This window comes from Typha latifolia, chromosome 5 (assembly GCF_019914945.1).
Source record: "Typha latifolia isolate L0001 chromosome 5, TyphaL0001v2, whole genome shotgun sequence".
Classification (NCBI taxonomy): Eukaryota; Viridiplantae; Streptophyta; class Magnoliopsida; order Poales; family Typhaceae; genus Typha; species Typha latifolia.
In genome coordinates, this window is record NC_133090.1 from 2,564,259 (window position 1) to 2,586,157 (window position 21,899).

Here is a 21,899-nt window from a genome sequence, read left to right on the forward strand (position 1 = left end):
TCTAAGCGTTCAAACCTATCCCAATACTACTAACCGATGGACTCCTCCGCCTCCTCCTCCTCCTCTTCTTCCAACTCCTCCAAGAAGACGTACATCGGCGTGCGGAGGCGGCCGTCGGGGAAGTTCGCGGCGGAGATCCGGGACTCGACGCGGCGTGGGGCGCGGGTGTGGCTGGGGACGTTCCACAGCGCGGAGGCGGCCGCGCTGGTCTACGACCAGGCGGCTTTCGCAGCGAGGGGTGCGGCGGCGGTGCTCAACTTCCCCGTGGAGCGGGTGAAAGAGTCACTCCGGGACGTCGAGTGGGGGCGGGAGGAGGGGAGCTCGCCGGTGGTGGCGCTGAAGAAGAAGCACTCGATGAGGGGAAGGAGGAGGATAAGGAGGAGGAGGAGGAGGAGGAGGAAGGCGGCGAGCTTGAGCAAGAAGAGTGAGGCGGTGGTGAGAGATGTGAAGATAGAAGACATCGTGGAATTCGAGGACTTGGGTAAAGATTACTTGGAGGAACTCCTCAGTATGTGGTGCTAGCTAGGCAGCTTCTTGAATTCAAAATTAATTGTTAGAATTTTTTTTAATTCAAATTTTCATTGTCAATAATATATATATATATATATATATATATATATATTTGAATATAGTGTTGTTTTGGGGTGGGCATGTATAGCCCTTACAATATTTCTTATTTGTTTAGGAACCTTTTTCATGTCAAAAAGACATGTATATATATATATATATATAAGATGCCTTTAAGTGAAAAGAATGTACAAAATGGTAGTAATGTTTGACTACAGTTTCATATTATAGATATATACATAGATTTTTTTTTTTTGATACATTTATATCCTTTGACTAAACTAAACGGAATGTCTAAAGAATAAAAGTTTTTTTTTTTTTTTTGGGTCCCTTCTGCGGTTAATTTGATAAAGTTTTTGCAATAATTCCTTTTATGATTAACTTTAGAGGGGTATACATAATATCAACAAAGTACATGAGCTCGAATCTAATACTATTCATCTCAAGAATATTGCAGGATTGAAGTACTCAGATGATCAGATCATGAGTTATTACGTGGACCTAAGAATAAAAACAAAATATCGTTTTATACTTCACTGTATCTTTCAGCAAGAATTATTAAATGCACAGTGTTTCTTTCATTTGATGTGCATATAATCCAAATGATAGTTAGGACTCGAAAATACGCAGTCAGTGTTAAGTTTCAGATAGTCTGCCTGGTGGGAAAGGATTCATCTTATGTTCCTCGTCGAGCTCCCCATTACTAGCCGGCATTCGAAGCTTCACTTTAAACTAAAGTTTCAACCCTCAGGATGCACTTTATGCTATTCGAACTCTAGAAATAGAATCAAACTCGGAGGTTTTAGCCAATATCATCAACAGAAAAACTCTGGCCCCTCGAACAGTTTCTTCTATGATTGATGAGTGTATTTCTTTAGTATCTTAGATCCCCATCACATTGTAAAGAATACTACTATTCGAGACGCTAGCAAACTCTGAAAGATACGCAGGATTTGGATGTACTGTGAACCCCGGTAAGATTATCCCGTGAATATTAATTAAAACGTTTTCTTTCTACATAATAGTGATTTGCTGTGTCACATCAGAGATAGTCATACCTGCACTTAATTTTCATGCCATCTCTCTCCAGAAATAGTTTTAGTAATTAAACCATAAAATAATAATTTAATTGGTTTACTGCAGAAGGAAATCGATATGTTGAGAGAAATTTTTCAACACCAAAATTCAAGTCGAGTAATGCCAAAAAGAAAAGTGCATAATTTCTAGTTTTACTCCTATCGAGTCTTTAATTCCGGCCTATAAAAGTGACTCGTCGACACAATTTAAACTTCTTTTTTTCAATTAACCCAAAATTAATTATGAATCACGAGTCTACATTATATAATAAAAATATAATAAGTGTATAAATTCTTCTCTCTCTCTCTCTCTCTCTCTCTCTCTCTCTCTCTCTCTCTCTCTCTCTCTCTCTCTCTCTCTATATATATATATACATATATATAAAATGCCGTCCTTTTCCTTTGACGCACGAATGGCAGGGAGTTGGGAGAATGAACAATAAATTCGTTTGTCAAAGATGATGGAGTCCGGGTGAAAATCCGTTGACCTCCTTTTGGTCAAACGCTTTAAAGGTGGTGGTGGCCTATAACTTACCAAAACAAAGGGACCCCCACCTCTAATTAATTAATTAATTAATCCATTTGACAAAGGGACCTACTTTTACCCTAATAACTTAGGGTAATGTAGGAATTAAGGAGAGCATAACGCCATATATTTTGGTTGAGTCCAAGGAGAAGGTTTTGTAATGGGCCATGCCAATTTCACTTACAAGAAAAGGCCCAAATCTTGTTCACTGTGAACTCGGCTCAAAGACGACGGACGAATCCCTACGACGATAAATTGAAGGGCACTGGAACTGCCCCTCGCCTTTTTTATGTAAGAATGTTAATTTAATTGTCCAATCTAATTATTAATAAATATAAATTTTATTTTTAATTTATAGTTTATTGACTTTTGATTTTTTTTAATTATTTATAAGTTAATTACAGCGGCAATTATGGACTAAAACATAGTCTACTTCGACTTCTTTTACACATTAATTCTAAGACCTATGTCATTTAATGTATTTTTGCATCATATAATTATAGTAAAGTTAGACTTTGTTTATAAGGATCAGGAATTTTAATAAGGTTCTTTTGCATATTATTGTATACCCCTCTAAAATCTCTTATATGTCCTCTCAAAATACTTAGTTTTTATATGAGTACCCTTTAAAATTTTTGTTTTTTGTATAGATATCTGTGAAAGTTAACAAAAAATTAATATATAACTATATATATATAGTAATTAGAAATTAAAAAATAAATAGTCTTTGAGGGATATATAGAAAGAAACCCATTTTAATATATACATTTGTTAGTATAACTATAAAGAAGGAACATTCCAAGCTTGGATATGGGGGATAATTTTGCCAATCCTATTATACATATATATAAAAAATTGTAGGACAAATTTGAAAAATTATAAAATTTTTATTATTTGAAAGAAATTTATGAAATATAATGTTCCAAAACCCTAAACCCTAAACTCCTACGAACAAACACCAGTGGCTTAAGCTACTACTTCAATTAACTTATTCTAACTTTTAACCTTAGCATTTTCTCAATCATAGACCGCCAAGAATCCAAAACTTTCTTGCATTAATAATTAGCTAACATCTTAACCTTTTAGACATAAAAAACATATAAAATATGTTTGATGAAAGTGAGAATCTACCAACATTTTAGCTGCTACCTTTGTTTTCTAATATGTTTCAAGCACTTAGGCACCTTCCTTCTTGTTATCATCTTGTCCTTTGAAGCATCTGTTGTTGTCTGTCGACTGGTCTAGCCGGTTGTTCAACGGTCAATTCTGTGCATTATTTGATCACGACATGCATCATGCATGCATGACCGCATATAATAATTCTCATATATAACAGTATTATATCCAACTACAAAATATATATGCTTTTATAAAAGGTTATACAAGGTTTCCATCAAGAATAAAGTCCTATACTTTTTTTTTTCCACATTATGCAAATTGCACCCTATTTTTTCCGTGATAAATGAGACAATTATAATTTTAATTGTTAATATTTAGTTAGTGCATATATTCTACTACCACAGTAAGGATAGTATTATTAATTAAAAAAAAGATACAATTATAATTTTCACGTCTATTTAAATGTGTCCATAATTCTCTAATTTTGCATGTCGATAATCATATCGTGCCCCGATTCTACCACGTGGCACTATCTGGTCGGCTATCTTGCTGCCCAAATATCGGAATGAAACAATAAATAGAGAATCTCGACCGTCCAAAATTAATTTCCAGATCCTTCGTTAATCGGCAAGACGGCATCGGCATGTCCATGTGATGTCGGCATCGAGCCCCTTCAGGGACTAGATAATAATTACTTACAAGTTCTGTGAAAATTTGTGAAAAAAATTCTTTAGTTTTATTTTAGAGGAAAGAAGAGAAGAATCTCCTTTCTTTTCTTTTCTTTTTTCTTTTTGCCCCCTCGGAAAGCACGAAAAGAAAACCCTGCGATCGAGAGAGAGAGAGAGAGAGAGGAGAGGAGAGGGGGGGAGAGAGGGAAAGAGTAATGGTCGAAAGGAGGAAGGCAAAGGCGGAGCAAAGCGCGAGTTGTCTCCTAGTTCTCCTCCTTCCTTCTTCCTCCTCCTCCAAAGGGCTTCTTTGATTATTTTTTCGATTTGGGGTTTATTTTATTAGTGTCTTTAAGACTTTTTTTTTCCTTTCGGGGGAGATGGATGCTGCGACTTTGGATGGTATCATAGGGCGGTTGTTGGATGTGAGAGTGAGCAAGCCGGGGAAGCAGGCGCAGCTCTCGGAGGGGGAGATCAAGCAGCTCTGCGCAGTTTCCAAGGAAATCTTCGTAGATCAGCCCAATCTACTGGAGCTGGAGGCGCCGATCAAGATTTGCGGTAAATCCTTACCACCACTCTTCAGATTTAGGCGTTTTATGATCTGGGTATGTGCCAAGTTGGGATCTTGGAGATGGATTTGTTGGATGATTGATATTGGTTTCGAACAAAGGTGCAATTTTTTACTTTTAACTTGATGATTTCGTTTTGTTATGCGAAATGGATATGATGATTAGGTAGCGGTTTTATGTTTTTGTGGTGTAGAGCTACTTTTTAGTGTTTGACCTCTGATTAGATCTGATAGTTACTTGATTATATCTGTCTAATAAGATTATAAGATTGTTATCTTGTATTCTGCGCAATTTGATTATGAGGTTTTCTTTTCTGGCTCTATTTGATGTGCTATAACTCAATAGTCAATAGTACATATCATTGGGTCATTCCCTGTTTATAACTTTCTTTTTCTTCTGACAGTAAGAAAAGTTTGTACTTTTGGACCTAGTTGCGAAATTCTGCTACATTGTTCCTTCTTTATTGCCTTTGCATACACTCTGTCTAGTTGCGCCAAATGTAGTTTGTTTTTTGTCTAACTAACGTCAAGCATATTGTGCATAATATTGTTCAAAATCAATGTCCTCTGCTTGATTATCATCACCTTCAACACTGTCTCTTATTGCAAACAGAATTCGTGATCATTTCTTATTTGTGCTGCATTACTTTAGATACATTTTACCTGTGGGAAATACATGAAATCTCCAGCCTAAGTTATCGTTGCAATCCTCGTAAAATGTTTCCAGCTTACACCATTTCAAAATTCCACTCAAACTGGAACTGCAAAATGTTAAGAAGATCGTCTCTCTAAATCATGAAACAAATAAATTTTCTTGGTGTACAAGGGTGACAGTCATAAAACATTGTTCACATGTTGATCATTTCTTGTGGTTCTATCTTGGTAAATATCTGTTATGTAGCCAGGGGCTATCACTTCTTGGACTACTTGCTTCACCTGCATTGTCCATCATACTGTGAGTACGCTAGAGACTCAATCATAATTATGATGCAAATCACTAGAGCTTATTTTCTTTCACTGAAGTTTGTCAACTGTACAACTTCTTGGAAGCTGATGTTTGAACTTTTCACATAAGGTATACTGGCTGATATCTCTCCAGCTGATTGTGATGGCTTGATTTACTTATATATAATTCTGAAGAGAAGTGCTTGGTGGGATAAATATGTGCCTAAAGGGCAAACATCAAGTGGCATCTCTAGACAGGGTGACCAACTTAAGTAGTTTGTACTAGTGAAATCAAGTTGCAGTTTGAGGAGAATTGGTTGCTCAATAGAATATTGCAAAATGTTTTAAGTACCAGTGGCACACCATGTACTGTCAGCTGGCCAGCATGAGATATGCAAGTCAGCATGCTTGGTAATGGCTGGTATAGTCGGATTTCCAGCCGATTAATTGCAACGCCTCTTTAGCACCTTGCTCTGCTTTTTGGGCCTCATGGGGTTGTGCTGCCCCCTTCCGACACCTAAAACTTCAAGTTTCGGGCAGCACAGATTGGTACAAACGTTCCTGTAGTGGGGACCAAGACAATTTCTCGTGCTATTTTTTGGTGACAAGAGATGTCTTGGGTGGCATGGAATGTGCTGCCTGATACTTAAATCTGCGTGCAGATTGATCCGCTTGCTTTGGAGAGTAATTGTGATGTGCAATGCTAACAACACATGTATTTTGATACGGCTTGAATAACATAGATATATTTTGGATTTCTTCAATTGTCTTTCTTCATATAGTTATGTATTGCTTTTCTTTTGCACAAGCGGATTCATTTCTCATTTCAATAGTCGCCAATTTAAAGTAAGTGGGGGATTTTGGTTATTGGTTCAAAATGTTGCTCTTTAAGTGAATTATTAGTTTTATCTGCTTTCACTTGTCGAACAATCTCTACTATAATAAGTTATAGAAATTTGTTTTGTAAATTCAATTTTGCATGCAAATGTATGGCATGTTTGACTGATAAGCAACTTTAGATTTTGGAGTAATTGTGAGATTGGGATTATTCCTAGAGAAATTAATTGTATGGTGGTGCTTGGCGAATGGTGATCCTCATATTGTAATGGGATGGGTGAGCAAGGAGGGAGAGAAGAGAGTAAAATGGTAGAGATGATCTCCAGAATGTGGATAGTTTAGCATTTTCTTCTCAATATAGTTCTGTTTTATGTTGATCTCCAGAATCATTTTCAGAATGCAAATCTGTGGTGAGATGATCAACAAAATGTGGACAATTTAGTGAATTGCATGGCTTTTATTGTTAGTGTGGATTAGGGGTGTAAACGAGCCGAGCTTGAATGAGTTGGACTCAGCTCGGCTCCGCTCGAGGGCTCGAGCTCGAATTGAGCTGGAAAAACATGGCTCGGCTTAGGTCATCTTCAACTCGACAAGGCTCGAGCTCGGCTCGACAGCCTTGATGGGTGAAGGCTGATATTGATTAAAAAATTTATAAAAGCCAAACAATGAAAAAAATATAAATCCTATAAGGTTAAATTAGCTCATACAAACATACAGTGATACAAATAAATAATTGACATAAAGATTCTTATAATTCATCTAAACATATACAATTATATATATATAGACACACACACATTGCTAGTTTGTTACAATATTGAGCTTAATCATGTTGAGCTTGAGCGAGCTGGCACTGGCTCGGCTTGACTCGATTATACTTTCAAGCTCAAATTTTCAGCTCTTTGGTATTTTTGACAGCCCTAGTGTGGAGACGTAGTATCTACCAAATTCAACATCTGGACCTCATGATATTATGGGAAGTTCTCTTCCCTAATTTTCAAACTTGATGTCGGTTATTTTCCTTAACTTAGTGAAACTTTATGTATGATGGGAAGTTCTCTTCCCTAATTTTCAAACTTGATGTCGGTTATTTTCCTTAACTTAGTGAAACTTTATGTATGACCTGTATCGAACCCAAAATATTTTGCATATCGAGTAGGGATTCTTGTATTGCAGTCAAGGATTCTAGTTTCGGCCGATCCCGATCTAGGCCGAAACCCGTACGAAGGGTCGCAAGGCACTGTCTCGCAGGTGACACCGCCGCCGTCGTCGATAGCGACTAGAGAGAGAGAGGGAGAGAGAGAGAAAGAGGAAGAGAGAGTGAGGGAGAAAGGGAGAGAGAGAGAGGGAAAAAAGAAGAGAGAGTGAGGGAGAGGGAAATATTAAAAAAAAAGAGGGTATGAGAGAGAGAGAGGGAAAAAGGAAGAGAGAGTGAGGGAGAGGGAAAGATTAAAAAAAAAGAGGGTATGAGAGAGAGAGGGAAAAAGGAAGAGAGTGAGGGAGAGGGAAAGATTAAAACAAAAGGAGGGTATGAGAGAGAGAGGGAAAAAGGAAGAAAGAGTGAGGGAGAGGGAAAGATTAAAACAAAAAGAGGGTATGAGAGAGAGGGAAAAAGGAAGAGAGAGTGAGGGAGAGGGAAAGATTAAAAAAAAGAGGGTATGAGAGAGAGGGAAAAAGGAAGAGAGAGTGAGGGAGAGAGAAAGATTAAAAAAAAAGAGGGTATAAGAGAGAGAGAGTGAGGGAGAAGGAAAGATAAAAAAAAAGAGGGTGAGAAAGAGAGAAAAATATAGAAAAAAAGGAGTGTGGGAGAGAATGGATACTTTAGACTAACAGTTAGAGGGATAGGAAAGAAGAGAGGAAAGAAAAGTGATTTTTACTTTTTAGGCTTTATATGTGAGTAATTATTATTTTTTATTTTCTTATAATTTTTTAAAATTTTTAGAAATTTCTCAACATTTTTAATAATATTTAGAATTTTATTTAATTAAAATAGTCCGATCCGATACAGGCGGCCGATACAGCCGATACGTATCGTTTTTCCGGACGGTCGATCCCGATCCCGATACCGATTTTTGGAACCTTGATTGCAGTGTGTTATTGTGATGATTAGACATTTTAAAAAGCAATATACAAGCTTGTAATATATATTACGTGGAATCTAATGCTCTAGTGAAGAATGATAGTCTCTTATATGAGATTTTGTAGTAGAACTTCTTAGGATGTATGGCGGGCACCACTTGTTACTAGAATCCCACATTAAAAATTAACATATTAAAAAGTTCAGATTTTCGAGATATTAGTGGTTCATGAATTAATCATTGATAGTAGGCGTTTAGCTGACAATGAAATTGCATCTTTAGGTTTGTATAACTAATGAAATGCAGTAATAGACATCGCCATCTCTTATTGTCACAAATTTTGGGTGTCTTTAATATAAAAAAATGCTTCAGTGTATGGTTTGTATATGCCCCTTTACTCTCTCCGTCCCTTCCTCTTCCTTTTGCCCTCTCTTCACCCCCTTCTTCTTGAGAGGAAGTTATGTCACTTTTCTACTTCTTTTATTAATTGTAGCACTATGAAATTTGTTTAGCATAGATCTTATATGGCAGGCACCACTAGTTACTAGAATCCCACATTAAAAATTAACATATTAAAGAGTTTAGATTTGTCAAGATATTAGCAGTTCATGAATGATTGATAGTAGGCTGTTAGCTGACAATGAAATTTCATCTGTAGCATTTGTCTAACTGATCAAATGCAGTAATAGACATTGTAATCTCTTATTGTCACAAATTTTGGGTCTTTAATATAAAAGTTGCTTCACCGTATGGTTCATGTATGTCCCTTTTACTCTCTCCATCCCTTCCTCCTCTTCCTTCCCTCTCTTCACCCCCTTTTTTCTTGAGAGGAAGTTGTGTCACTTTTCTACTTCTTTTGTTAATTGTAGCACTATGAAATTTGTTTAGCATAGATCTTATATACATTGTCTAGCGGTTCCAATACTCACCATGAACAAGACACTTGCAAACAACTTTCTATCTCATATATGATGCTTATTCTATCCATGTCATCATAGCTAACATCTTGAACCTTCGCTTTTCCTTGTCTTGTGGGGTCAAACAATTGGGTGAGCCCAAATAGTTTGGACTAGTGACTTCTTGTTGTTGTACTGGGTGGGAAATAATCAAGGAAAGGAAAGAGATTTAATGACCAAGGGAACCACAACATTGGAGACTAGGCAAGAGGTGAAAGACTTGATTGCAGGTGTTCATGGTACCTTATGTCCTGTCATACCAACAGTTGAATCTCGAGTAGGACAATCAATTGGTCAACATAGCATCCATGCTTATGAAAAATATGGCCAGTTTTGTTCTTAACAAAGCTCTAACTCTAACTTCTTAGTAGTCTTTTGCACAAAATATTTGGTAGGCTCATTTACCTTGGAACTTGAAATAGCTGTTTAATTGTTCTCCAGTTTTGGAGATTAAGCACATGATTTCATTAATGTTGCACTGACCATTGTGTTTAAAGAGGTTAGTGGATATCAACTGATTCTTTTATCTGTAAATTTCATGTCAAGTAATAATATGTAGCCAAAGGAAGGTACCATAATCACATCTCCACTTGCATATTGTTGAAAGTCTTATTGATGAAGTTTTCTTTCACTTTTCTAAGAGTAATTTGGTAAGGTACCATAATCTTAAATTTTAGATCTTATATTATATGTCATCTTTCTCATAGGTGATATTCATGGCCAGTATTCTGATCTCCTGAGACTGTTTGAATATGGAGGATTTCCACCTGCAGCCAATTACCTTTTCTTAGGTGATTATGTGGACAGAGGGAAGCAAAGCCTTGAGACTATATGCCTTCTTTTGGCATATAAAATCAAATATCCAGAGAATTTCTTTATCTTGAGAGGAAACCATGAATGTGCATCCATAAACCGTATCTATGGGTTTTATGATGAATGTAAACGCAGATTCAACGTGAAGTTGTGGAAAGTCTTTACAGATTGTTTTAACTGCTTGCCTGTGGCTGCTTTGATAGATGATAAGATTCTTTGCATGCATGGTGGACTTTCTCCTGATTTGCACAATTTGGATCAAATACGGACTTTGGCACGGCCTACGGATGTGCCTGACACTGGGTTACTTTGTGATCTTCTTTGGTCTGATCCTAGTAAAGAAGTTCAGGGATGGGGAATGAATGATCGAGGGGTCTCCTATACCTTTGGTCCTGATAAGGTGATTGAGTTCCTCCGGAAGCATGATTTAGACCTCATTTGCCGTGCTCATCAGGTTATAGACAAAAAGATGTTCTATTCATATCTTTTACTGGAATGAAAAGTTATTTCTTACTCAAAGTGCTTTTATCGCCTTCTAGGTAGTGGAGGATGGATACGAGTTCTTTGCTGACAGACAACTTGTTACGATATTCTCTGCACCTAATTACTGTGGTGAATTCGACAATGCTGGTGCCATGATGAGTGTTGATGACACCCTGATGTGTTCTTTTCAAATATTAAAGCCTGCAGATAAGAAGACAAAGTTGTTCGGAGGCACAACCACAGCCAAAGCTGGAGGCGCTCAAACTGGTTTCAAGGTATGCTGCTTCTTGTGTTACAAAATCAAAGTAATTATCATTTCATTTGCCTGCATTATTAGTTCATGTTTTAATAAGATCAGATGGCACGTGTGCAGTGGACTTAGGCACTTGCCTTCATGACTTCTTCTTTCAGTCATTTTTTGAGTTTTGACTGATTCCAAACTGATTGATGAAAATAACAAATTATTGTTGCCCCTGTCCAATAATGTTAAGACATATATTCCACCAGGTACCACCAAAGTGCCACTGAAAATCTGATGGCAGAGGCCTTCTTGGTTGACAATACTTTATAATGTTATTAAGATTTCTAGACGTGTAATCATGAATTTTGTATGATACATTAGGCCAGTTTCTGCTTTCATGTGTTTTAAGTAACGACTGCCCAATATCTCGGGTCACAAGATATCTTTGGAATAAAATGCAGTCGTCTACTATGGCTTTCTGAAAGTTGTCTTCGTTAGATGCCTCTTTGGAAAAATGGATACTTATATACTCTTTTCATAAATTAATTGAAGATCTCTTTATGTAAACTACCATACACAAATAATATAGAATTCCCCAATTAAGAAATGAAAGTACAAAAGTTCTAATTTATATATATCTGAGCTACGCACCATAGGCATATCATCCTTATTTTTTAGGCTTTGCCATATCGGCATATCAGTATCACATCGGTATCCCATATCTGTATCTGTCCTTCATAGGATGCCCCAAATAGTATATCTGCATAATCAGCAACTTCCGCTATTGGCGACAAATAATACAGCAGAATTGGATCTCAGGTTTTTTTTTTGTTTTTTTTTTTGGTTGTTGTTGTTGTTGTTGTTGTTGTATAAGTCTATCATTGAACGTCACAGCAGAATATATGGTTCTGCACCATCCTTGGTTTTCTTAACCATGCTTTTCACGTACCAGAGATTATGTATTTTCACACACCTTGGAGGATACAAATGGGCAAACCTTCCACTTTCCAAAGGAAGAAAAAAAAGAGTTTGCATCTCTTATCCCTAATAGTAATTACCATAAGATAGTCCACCAGAAATTAGAATAGAGAGAGAGAGACTTGTCATAAGCTATACGACTAATATTCTTCTTTTTTTGTCTTGATATGTAATCTTCTTTAGTACATTTTGTGAATTTGGTTCAAACTGCATCATGGATTTATTTGGTTCGCACATGCTTGTCTTTTGTTTAATGCTTTATCTTAGATTCATCTTAGTTACATATTTTCTTTTAGTCTTTTATTTGTAGCCTTCAGTTTGAAATTTACATCCAAAAGAATGTTTGATGCAATTTATTTCATCATCCTTTTTAGGCTGGATTCAGTTGCTATTTGCCAAATTAGGGTTCTGAGGATGGGCACATGAAAAGAGTTGTAGTTACATATGATAATTTGATATGTCCACTTAAATGGAACTTGTATAAATTCGTTATTCTTTGAAAAGATTCCATCATTAGGGCTATTCCTTACATTTAATTTAGATGTTATGATTAGAAATGCATGACAGTATCATGCATTGTTGAAGTTCCATGAAGAGCATGCTTTATTTTATGATTGATTCACACACTCCAAACAAACACAAACTATGTGATAAATGTTTGAAGAGCATGCTATATTTGCTATATTATGTTGAAATTATCTCTTCATCATGAACAGCCATTCCTCGGTGCAAAATCATGAGATATGGATTATGAAGAGAAAACTGCAAAGCTGCTGATGTTGCTCTTTCAAGAGTGCCAAATGGCCGATATTGCCAAATTCTAGATCCTGAAGTGAGACAGAGGTGTGGCACGTCGTGGCTGTGCTCATCTATCATTGGATTAGCTCTGTATAATGTACGACTGGTTTCGCTAAGTGAACCTCATGGGGAGATGTCATTTTGTTCATTCTTCGAAGGACAAACTCTGGTGGTTAAGTTAGACCAATAACAAAACTTCCTTGGATACTAGTGTAACTGTCATTACTTTGGCTTTTGTGGAATTAGCCTTGCTAGACTTAACAACCGTTTGCATCTTTCTTGGGCATTGGTTTGCCACAAATGGCAGGCAGCTATTTGTGTTACGTTTAATCTTTTATTTAACATCATAGGATGTGCTTTGATCTTAATGTTGTCTTTCCTGTGCTCTGCTGTTATAGATATTGTTTAAGGGTTCTCCACTTTATTTATCCTTCTCTACATCTGGAGGTGCATGAGTTGACAAGTTGCTTATATGTACATCTTCCAATCTCATGGAATAACATAGCATGCATTAAAAGTTGTTAGCTGTAAAGATACATGTATGTTTCTCTCAAAAGAAGCATGTTGTTAAAGAGACAGGCAGGTATTTAATGTGGCTCTGTTTGGTGAGTAATTTGTTCTCTTCTCTTCTGTGCTCAATGGTTTATTCCTTTTGGATTTACTTTACTGTCAGAATTAGTTTTTTTTTTATTTTTTATAGTTATGCTTGGATCCAGTAATCTCTTTTGATCTGAAAGTTATTCTAGATATTTGTAGGGAAATGTTTATCCCTAATCCCAAATGAACAATTGCATATATGGTGTATACTATATTGCAGTATGGAGTGCAAATCTCACCCATATATATGTAATGTAGCATATTCTTTAGTTAAAACTTTATAGCTAATGATACAAGTAAACAATAGATATCCTTTTCCAGTAGCAACATTCTTCAGTTAAAATTATATCATTAGGACTCGGCATGCTGTGACAAACATCACCACATATGCCATCAGTATCTTCTTTCTTATGACAACAAGCATTTGCCATCAAGAACCAATATGGATAACCAAATCAAATCATAAAGGCATGCTCCCTAACTTGTACCGAGGCAAATCTAGCAAAAAAGAATTCATTCAACTAGCAAAGTCATGTACCACTGAACTTTCAAAGTGTCTTACTTGCTCCTGCTGTTGTTGCTGCACACCTTCATGCCTTAGCCCTAAAGTCAAGGACACCACCCCGAACCCTCCGACATCAACTGCACCCGGATACATCGCGAAGCTCATCAAACCTGTGTCCATGCCCTCCTGAATGCTGCATTCTTGAATCCTTGATCTTTTCTCACTGTGACACAGCTCTAGTGTCTGATTGCTGTTGTCAATCACCATATCCATGGATGTGTGATCTAGTGTCTTGTTAGATTCGTCCGATCTTTGCTCTTCAGAAGGCCTCCCTGCATTACCTTTGATGGTCCTCGGGCCATTGCGGCTACCTGAAGTAGAATTGAGGTCCATGTCAGCAATGCCTTTCGACTCGAGCATGTGGATCTCCTCTACCATCGGCTTCCATAGTCTCACTCTAGCATTGATGAACCAGTTTGAGACCTATCTCGATACAATGGACCAGACATAAGTTTCTGTGTAGCTTCACGTATGGCATAAGAACTGATAAAGAAAGATACAAGTATAGCCACACTATATACTTAACTATATATGATCAAGGCCCTTTAGAATACTACGAGTAGGATATCCTGCTCGGAAAAGTTATAATTTGTAACTACAAAAGGGCCAAACCATTAGCCTCCACCTTCCTAAATTATCACCTTTTCCCTTTGTCTCATAGGACATCCTACTCATAGATAGCATTGTAAAGAACCTTGTGATGTTAAATGCAACTAAGTACCCTATTTAGTGAGCCATGGTAGGTAGGCTACCTATAATTGTCCCAATTTATGGACCTCAGAGCCAATCACAAGAAGCCAAAGGTGTGGGACAGCATATCCAGTCAAAAATGTTCTCTGACTCATTTAGTACCATGGATAGCTCAGTTATGCACGGATAAAGCCCCCTTTATCTGGAAACTTAACGAGCCCCCTAAGCTCTGTGGAATTAAGTCATTCGTGTGCCATGTCTAGGATTATATATACATAATAGATTGGTGGGGTACCTAAAGATAGCTTATATACTTCCAAAGTGCACAGGTTTAGAAGCTCCAGCCTTTCACGTGTGAGCAATTAAAGGGACCACTTCAATAAAGAAAGCATCTAAGAAAGTGATACCTGGTTCCGGGACAAGCCTGTTTGAGTTGCTAACATGTGCTTATCTGTGTCAGTTGGATACCTGAAAACACAACATGCATGAGTTGTCCCTTTCCCAAGATTCTACACCAATACAACATGCATTCATTCATTGTTTTGCAAATAATAAACCAAATGAAAGCAGTAGAATATCAACGATCTAGTAATAAGATAAATGTATGAAGAAGACTTGAATAGACTACACTTACGGGTGAAGGAAATGGTCGAACAACCAGGCTCTCAGAACCGCAACGGCCCTTTCTGGAAGGCCCCTCTGTGGCTTCCACACTAGTGGGTTGTGATCCATGTGAACTAAACTACTTTCGCCTTTCCGGATGCTTTGCTCGACACCTGCACTGGAACTGGGAGAGGACGTGAACTCGTCGCCAAGGATTCTGCTGAGGTGCTGGAGCTGATTAGATATGGCATTTTTTAGACGGCGGAAGTGAGTTGAGATGGCCTTGAGGGCTAATGACGCATAGGGTGTGGCAGAACTAAGACCTGCCACCGATTCAAACGAAGAGATCACCATTTGAATTTGTTGTTGGTAATGCTTGTACCTTCTGCAGACCTTCATAGAAATCAATAATATCAGTAGTTGGAAAACTTCAGGTATATTCTTGGAATTATGCAGTAGCTTAAATTATAACAGTGATTCAAATATGATAAGAGAGATAAGATACTTCAGGATTTTTTAACTCATACAATGGTGAAATGTTGAAAAGATTTGAGAAGTCATCAAAGGTTCAATCAGGTATGAATAATGATGTGATACTAGTACCCGACAAATCGACAATCAATAAGCGGGATGAATAAAGAGAACAAAGAGAAGTCAGTCGGGCAATATTTCATTCAAATGCATCACTAAAATGCACCAAATATGCGAATTTTCTGACTTCCTACCTCACTAGATACGCATACCAAAATGATGGAAGCAGTAAATAGCAAAAGTAAAAGACTAGTCTTCTCTTAGGATTTTTTCTGCTACATGACTCTGTGCTTTGACAATACCAGACACCTACTGCACATTTATACTTACGTAATCGGGCATAATCAGACCTCTGTCAGTCCAAGAGGGTACATCATCTGAATAATAACAACCGGGATTTGCATTTCCATCATTATTTAATTCCTTGAAAGATTCATGTAAAAGATCTTACTTTAGGAACTCATAAAAGGACTTATTACATCTTAGACCTTCTTTCCTAATAATATCATCAGAAGCCCTCCTACTCTCTTGCAAAACACAGTTAACGAAAAAATAATAACATTTTACTGCTGCTTCTGACTGCACATTACCAACCTATTAAAAGATTATGATATAACACTTAGGTAACCTTGTGATAACTTCATTCCCACAGCAAGCTACTGCCAAATGAAAGCTGAGACACAGATAACCTGAATAACAATGTCAAAGAAGTACAAGGAAACTACAAATGATGGAATCTTCAAGGAAATGCTTTGATAAGAAGAGAATTAACCATATACACGTATTCTGGTTAGGAGACTTTCTTTTAGCTAATAACTTTAAACTGAACCATATAAACTACATAGCCCTTGAAAATTTAAAATGATGTCCTGGATTAAAAAGCACAGAATGAACATATTGCCACCTATTCAGACTAGGCAACTTGCTTTTATGCTAAATACCTTTAACTGAATCATATCGAGTAAGCAGACATCACGTGGAGTCACTTTGATGATCCTGCATGTTTTTTTTACAGGGATTTAAAGATTCATGACTCTATTTCAATGATTAGTTGCATTAGAATATCTTCCTAGCAGAAAACTAATGTCGTAGGAATACTCATCTGATCATTCATCTTAGAGCACGAATTGCCAGTCTGCCATATATAATGGCTCTAAGCTGCAAAATATATTGTGACAATTATCGTATGTTCTAGAATAGTATAGAAGTTACTATAGGTTGAACTTCAGCTATCAAGTTAAGAGCATAGTCAAAGATTAGAGCATATCCATGTAAGGTAATCATGATTGCTGACAGAAATCACCTAAGGGGGCACGAGGCTCTTACCTCTTTTGGATGTAAGAGGCAAAACTTGCCACCACACCAAATGACACTGTCCAACTTTTAATTCACAATCCATATCGATCGTATAGTTGTATAAAAATCTTCAATTACTATCAAAACTTATGAGAAGAGTAAGGAATCTACATTAATAAGGGAAATTTCCTGTAACATATTTTATATGTCATCATCATTTTTATCCTGATTATAGAAGGGAACTGCAACTAGTAACGTTCAACATATTGAACTTTTTTTGAATTTCTAGATCTTCTTTACTTCAACCTTACAGACTTACAAATATCAGCCATATTCTATGCTAATACAAGAATCCATCTGAGTGTCATCTATTTATATTTTTATTAGGAAAGTAAATCCATATCACAAGTGCAAGTTAATCACTCTAAAAGCTCAATACTGGAAGTTGAGATTCTAGAACCCTCTTCTAAACTTAAATCATATTAACAAGAACTTTTGGCTGCAGAGATGGAATTTTAAGTAGCTTTAATCACAAAAGTTCTGCTCGTCACTGGAGCCTTTTCTAATGATACAGGGTCCTGCTCACCATTGGAGCCTTTTTCTAATGATTCAAGGCACGAGAGAACCAATGATCCGTTGTAGTTAGCTGTCAGCATTACATTAATGTTACTCGGATCCTGCTAAAATCATAATGAAAGAAGAACCAAGCAAGAGGATGATAATTTGAAATAAAGATATTATGCATAAGAAAGTGACAAAAATGAGAACAGAAACAAGTAAAACTGTGGAAACCCATTATATGACATTAGAATGAACAAGTCTATTTCTAATGTTAATTTCCAATGTCCTATCTGAAAAGATGGGGAGAGGACTGCTAAATAAACTTGATTTTGAGAGTACATTTAGTGGTTACCTCTCAGTGATAAAATATCATGTGCAGTGAATAGCAAGTGGATGATCTAGTCACTTCTTTTAACTTCCTCTAACTACCCCCTAGCTTATCCAATGTGCCTCGTTGAGAGAGTAACGAACTGAATCCACTTTTTGAGAGCATTAGGCATTCCCCATTTTCATAGCACAACTTGTAGAGGAACTAGAAATTTTGCTAGAATCTTGTCTCATAAAAGAATCCAAATAAGCCTAACCAATCACGACCTTTTGGTCTTCCTACATATCAGTATCTATTAAAAGATCAACTTAATGCCAATAATTACAATACTTAAACTACCGTTTGTGTTCTTAATACAGTACTAAATTCACCAAGTAATAACCTCTAAATTCCAAAAGAGATAATAATGCTCCTAAAACACAACTTTTCTTAAAGGAAGAATTGCAGTGATTTACATGCATATATATATATATATATATATATATCAAGCCATATATCCAACTATACAACCAAAGGAGTACTTTTAAAGTTTAAACTGCCTAATACAAACTTTAAAATCGTGATACATGAAATACTTCACTAGAAATAAAGAAACCCACTCAGCTATTTATCCCTAATACATTATATATACATATATATATAATTAATTTTGTATATACATGTCAAACTGGAGGACAATTCCTTGGAGGCATTGAAGTGCAAGAACTAGATCCGTTGCTTAAACCTTTTGAAGACAACAATATTCCGGGCACCAAAGCAAGAATATATTGTTTCCATCACAGATGCTCACACATTAGCATAGTTGACTCAACTAGATGAAACTTGTTGACAAGGAAATTTATAATTTTAACTGTTTAATTTTGACTTTTCCTAAATGACATGAAGATATCCTGATTTTATATATAGTAAAGAGAAATGGGAATATTATTTATGGATCCTAAGATCATTAATATATAGTTACTTAGTATCATTAATTTTTAGCTAATTAATTACCTCCTCTTGCATGTACAAGAGCTTCTCCTTCTTCTGCCGGAACTCGGGCCGATGAATCTTACAACCCCCGCTACCTCCATCGCCGCCGCCGGCCTCCGTCGAACTAATCAACGAAGCCGCCGCCGATACCGAATTCCCACTCTTCGCATCGATCTCCTTCTGCCCGATGACGGCGTTGCAGAACTCATCCAGGAGCATCTGCGCCGGCTTCAAGAATTTGGAGCCCTTCAGGATCGCAGCATAGCCTGTGAACGGCCCGAGCGGCCCGGCTCCCCGGCGGCTCGAGAGGGCCAGGTGCAGCCTCTTCGGCCCGGTCGTAAGCCCCTCATCCGACTGGGCTTGCAGGAGACCACCACCATCGTTGTTATTGTTGCTACTACTGCCATAGCTCTCGACCCATCCCATGGCGGAGACGCCATCGTCATGGTAGAATTGCAAGGGGTCGTGGAAGGGTACATGGTGATGGTGGAAGGATGGGAGCACGGGATTCGCGGGGGGAGGGCAAAGGAAGGTGGTGAGATCACCGCTTCCGCTACTAGCGGAGAAGTCGAACATGCTAGTGTCGTAGACTTGCATGAGATCGGAGATTGGGAGCGCGGTGTGGTGCTGCGCGGTGAGCGGTGGGTTGGGGTTGAACCGGAGCTTCTCCCGTCGGATCTGCTGCGCTATGTGGTGGGCCTCCGGCCCGTAGCTAGCCATTAACGACCTCTAAAGCGAAGAAGAAGAAGAAGAAGAAGAAGAAGAAGAAGAAGAAGAAGAAGAAGGAAGGAGATGCTTAATGGAGTTTGAGAAATGACAAGGTTTAAAATTTGCACATAGAGAGAGAGAGAGAGAGAGAGAGAGAGAGAGAGAGAGAGAGAGAGAGAGAGGTGAGAGTGAGAGCATATGAATCACCAAAGAGGCAGATGGTAACAGCAAAGGCGTGAAAAGGAGGCCTTCCTCAAACCTACTTCACGACACTCCACTTTATTTTAACTTGCGTCACAGTCGCCGAATAACGACACATTTGCATATAGGACCTCGAACTAGTCAAGATGCAGGACTGGAACTATAAATTGTCTTCGATATAGGGTGCAATAAGCAATGTTTTCTTGTAATGAAACTGTATTTACCAGGCTGCCCTTCGGGGGGGGGGGGAGGAGGAGGTAAACAACACAAGCCAGCCAACAAAACGCGGAGAATAAAATCGCTTTTCGGGGAAAAAGGCAAAGCGAGAGAGCCCCGAAAGGAGAAAAGGGTTGGAGGAGAGAGAGAGAGAGAGAAAAAAAAGATCACGTCGCACTGCAGGAAATATTCCTCCCCCGTTAAGTCTCCGTCATGGTGGGAGGTCGTCTCCCTTGGACGAATCGACGGCACGAGGAGCCGGATAAAAACTATTCGCTTTAAAGATCGTGCTTATCCTGGTAGCAGCACTCCGACGGGTAGCGGGGGCGAGGGGATCGATGCGCGCGGGAGCGGGAAAATTTAACGCTCAGGTTGTAACCCGACGAGCCAAACGATCGGCGAGTTCCTTCTACGTTAACCGCGGTTGCTGTTAGATTTAACGGATTCCGGAGAAAAGTTGGATGACAACAGCCGGGATCCGACGGGGACGAAACGGAAAATTAGTTGCCTTTTCCTCCCTCGAGGTAAGAGGACATCGTCGAGGGTATAATTGCAAACATGCCACTCCAAACTGATCACTCGCCTCCTTTTATTAGATTTTGGATATCATTGCTTTTGTATAAATAGATTAAGCCTCAACTTTATTCGTATACTATATGACAAAAAGACTAGTCTTTTTCCAATATATATAATATATAGATCAAAACTCTAGCTTAAATTCATGATCTCTGGCATAGACTAATAGGTCTTAACTACTAAGCTACCTCAAACCTCGACGATAGATCTCATTGACAACAAAGGATTAATGAGTAGTTTTTTAGAGAAAGAAAAACTTAACGGTCTAAATAAAATAGAATCTATAAACTCTATCATAGCTTAATAAGATCACCACAACCTAAATGAGTTACCTTATTTTTGCTAAATTAAATTAAATACTTTTCTTTTTATCTTTATGTACATTATTTAAGATTTTTATCTTAAGTATAAAGAGATGAAATAAAATCCTTTACTTTTCTTTTTCTTTTTTTCTTTCAGTGGAATAGTACAGTATTGCCCTCGTTAGTAGTTGAAGCCTTGAAGGACTATGCCATTAATTAAATAGGAGCGCAGTGGATGAGAAAGTGGTACACGGAGCACGTGGCATTTTCCTAGTGGGCATCAAGGATCCCGGGAGCGTGGGACGGGGTGGCCGTACACTGTTTCGTGGCAGTGTGACGTCATCCGTTCCCGGGATTACCGGGGAGGTCACCAGACCCCACGCCCCTCTTCCTCCTCCTCCTCCTCATCTACTCTTCCGCCAGTATCTTTTGCTTCTCTCTCTCTCTCTCTCTCTCTCTCTCCTCTTTTACCCGTTACCGATGACCATCAGCTCCTCCTCTCTCCCCTCTCTGAGTTGTGACTCTTTTAACGTACGAAACCCCCCGCCTTGTTGTTCTCCTCCTCATTCACTTCTCTACTTAGAGAGAGAGAGAGAGATATATATATATATATATAAAGGAGGAGAATAAAATCAAAAGATTTACTACAAAAGAGAATTAATAAACTTTTATTTGGCAGAGTAGAGACCGACAGTCCATTGAAAAATGCAGCAGCCGGTTTTAATATGAAAGGAAATGCCACGTGCTCCAATTTCTATAAAAATATTTATAACCATTAAATCTTTGATATAATAGCTCCAATTTCTATCTAACCCTAATTCTCCTCTTCTAACCTCTTCCATCGGTCTCATCATTTATTTTCCTCCTTCAGCAACCCTCCTCTTCTTCCTCTAATTAGGCTTGGGTTTAGGCTCGACTTAATTTGAGTTGAGCCGAGTCTAAGCTAGAGTCGGCTCACTTTGGCTCGGCTTATATGCACCTCTACTCACCTGTATAATAAAGTCAATTTTAGTATAACTATTCTAATTTCTTATACTAGGAAGATTAAAGCTAATCTTGGTATAAACTATTTTAATATATTAGTTATACACTAGTATAAATAG

At 37.9% G+C, this 21,899-nt stretch overlaps 3 protein-coding genes across 3 annotated transcripts; 2 read left to right on the top strand and 1 right to left on the bottom strand.

The window, feature by feature from the left end:
* Nucleotides 1-36: 36 nt before the first annotated feature.
* On the top strand, nucleotides 37-797 carry LOC140789500 (ethylene-responsive transcription factor 1B-like). The gene has a single exon (XM_073139216.1). The coding sequence runs from the start codon at nucleotides 37-39 to the stop codon at nucleotides 520-522; it is 486 nt and encodes a 161-aa protein (XP_072995317.1). The 3' UTR covers nucleotides 523-797.
* Nucleotides 798-4,004: 3,207 nt separating this feature from the next.
* On the top strand, nucleotides 4,005-13,018 carry LOC140788850 (serine/threonine-protein phosphatase PP1-like). Its single transcript, XM_073138322.1, has 4 exons — nucleotides 4,005-4,511; nucleotides 10,045-10,604; nucleotides 10,690-10,908; nucleotides 12,569-13,018. The coding sequence occupies exons 1-4, from the start codon at nucleotides 4,334-4,336 to the stop codon at nucleotides 12,590-12,592; spliced, it is 981 nt and encodes a 326-aa protein (XP_072994423.1). The 5' UTR covers nucleotides 4,005-4,333; the 3' UTR covers nucleotides 12,593-13,018.
* A 517-nt stretch (nucleotides 13,019-13,535) lies between these two features.
* LOC140788129 (BEL1-like homeodomain protein 8) lies at nucleotides 13,536-19,751 on the bottom strand. The gene is made up of 4 exons (XM_073137258.1): nucleotides 18,815-19,751; nucleotides 15,137-15,498; nucleotides 14,910-14,970; nucleotides 13,536-14,235 (listed from the first exon to the last, which is right to left on the bottom strand). The coding sequence occupies exons 1-4, from the start codon at nucleotides 19,511-19,513 to the stop codon at nucleotides 13,765-13,767; spliced, it is 1,593 nt and encodes a 530-aa protein (XP_072993359.1). The 5' UTR covers nucleotides 19,514-19,751; the 3' UTR covers nucleotides 13,536-13,764.
* Nucleotides 19,752-21,899: the final 2,148 nt, after the last annotated feature.